The sequence below is a fragment of the Theobroma umbraticum genome, unplaced genomic scaffold (genome assembly GCF_002168275.2).
Source record: "Theobroma umbraticum cultivar Fairchild unplaced genomic scaffold, ASM216827v3 scaffold_81.0, whole genome shotgun sequence".
NCBI lineage: Eukaryota > Viridiplantae > Streptophyta > Magnoliopsida > Malvales > Malvaceae > Theobroma > Theobroma umbraticum.
In genome coordinates this window covers 1,104,112-1,105,956 of record NW_018397268.1, presented here as the reverse complement: position 1 = coordinate 1,105,956, position 1,845 = coordinate 1,104,112, and the positions used below count along the sequence as shown (strand labels likewise).

At 37.8% G+C, this 1,845-nt stretch overlaps 1 protein-coding gene across 1 annotated transcript in view; it reads right to left on the bottom strand.

Moving 5' to 3' along the window:
• Positions 1 to 1,419, bottom strand: part of LOC110425457 (LIM domain-containing protein WLIM2b-like) — a 1,630-nt gene extending 211 nt beyond the window's left edge. The window contains exons 1-4 of the mRNA XM_021440394.1: positions 1,308 to 1,419; positions 1,179 to 1,213; positions 967 to 1,056; positions 4 to 184 (exon numbers count right to left, since the gene is read on the bottom strand). Coding sequence (XP_021296069.1) covers positions 4 to 184; positions 967 to 1,056; positions 1,179 to 1,213; positions 1,308 to 1,389 — 388 coding nt within the window. The 5' untranslated portion in view covers positions 1,390 to 1,419. The remainder of the gene's footprint in view (positions 1 to 3; positions 185 to 966; positions 1,057 to 1,178; positions 1,214 to 1,307) is intronic.
• Positions 1,420 to 1,845: the final 426 nt, after the last annotated feature.

Below are 1,845 nucleotides of genomic sequence, written 5' to 3'. Positions count from 1 at the left end.
CACGCTTAATTGATGCAGACTTGATGAGATGGTTGTAGCTTCCTTTCTCCTTGAAAAGCTGGGAGAAGTGATGTTTGCAATACAAAATGCCTTCAAGGGCTGCATAATTTGAGGGGCTTATAGGGCAGCCACCGTGAGAGCACTTGAAGCATGATTTGTGGTAGGACTGCCCTTCCACTGTTACCTGTCAAAGGTTGGCATGAAGAAGCCGCATTTTAGCTCACAGCACGTTTCACTCAAGAGCATTTCAAGATGATGCCATTGCAAGGCAAAATCAGTATAGCTAGCACATTATTAAGCGTTTCAATGATGTTCCAAGAAGATAAAGTTGCAAAGCCATGCAGTAGTGTTAGCCAATTGAAATTGTATAAGAAATCAGTTATAAGAATCTCGACATCTGACCTCATCTAGAAACCAAAACTTCAATTCATACAATGCTATTGGTGGAAACCAACTCCGACAAGGCAACCCCTTTGGTTATCTCAAAATGTTAACAAACATAAGGAGCAAAGAAAACCACTCACTTCTAACTTGTGACATTGCTCGTCACACGAGAGCAACCAAACTGCAGTTTGGTACCAAAGCATCCGGTACCAAAAAAAAAACCTAGCTGAGCCAATGCTAAATCTCTAAAGAAAGGCTTTACTCTATGTCTGATTTCATCAGTTCAAGAACTCTCCCGGCCAGAAATTTTACGTTCAAATTCTTAAGTCTTACTCCCTTGAAAGAAGGAACAAACAAACAGGGATAGACTCCACAGGTCACCTAATATACGACCTGGAAACAACATATTTCATCAGGAGTGAACCTCATAAAGATTCAGATGAATGTGCTAGGCTGACAAACACCAATAAGTTAGGACTAAACTTTAAATGGAAAGAGGATGTAGAGGAGGAATCAAAGTCTTGAAATTGCAGCAAAGATACAATTCTCACAAAATGACTTATTGGGACCTTGGAACTCTACCTTCTCAAGTGGATAAGCAGTTTTGCCACAAGTAGCACATTTTTCTTGCGTCCCTGAGAACATGCTGGCAGCTTTGCTAGGTGATCTTGTCTGAAACCAACACAAGCTATTGTGAATTAGCAAGAACATCCGGTAACCAGTCACACCCTTACAATGAATTCTTCCCATTTAATCAAACATCAAACACATTTGGTGTTGCAGGGGAGATTTACCATCTCAGGAGTTAACTTCTCAGCTGACTTTGCTGCTGCTAACAATAAAATTAATGGCAAATTAAACCAACAAAACAAAACTATCAAGAAGTCAAATAACAGATTTTATCCAGCAAGAGAAAGACATACGTGACTGAAAATTCTTGTTGAAGTTACCCGTCTCCTTGAAGAGTTGCTCAAAATGAGGCTTGCAATAAAGGACACCTTCCATCGAGGAGTAATTACCCAACTGGAAACATAAGACACGCTGCTAAGTTAGAAGCAGAAACTTCATTACCTAAATCAACAAAGTTGGTTAACAAAATCTATCATGTGAACAACACTCGTTCACAGAGCCTACAACAATGCCAATTTTCTACAACAAAAAATCACCCGAAATTTTCTTTCTTAAAGAAAAAAATAAATAATAAAAAAAACCGGCAGTAAGATGACAATAGTGTCCAAGTTACTCCTTAGTATATTTTTTTATTACACATTCTAACAAAGATCTACTAAATTAACCAGCGAACAAAATAAAATGCTTAGTGACTTCAGTGTAAAAGCAATAAATGGCAACATAATTTGATATCCCATTTGCTTTAAACCTAATCAATGTACAAAACAAGCATGTCAACTATATTTGCAACTACATCAACAAAGGAGCAGAAAATGATCAAAAGCAATTAAA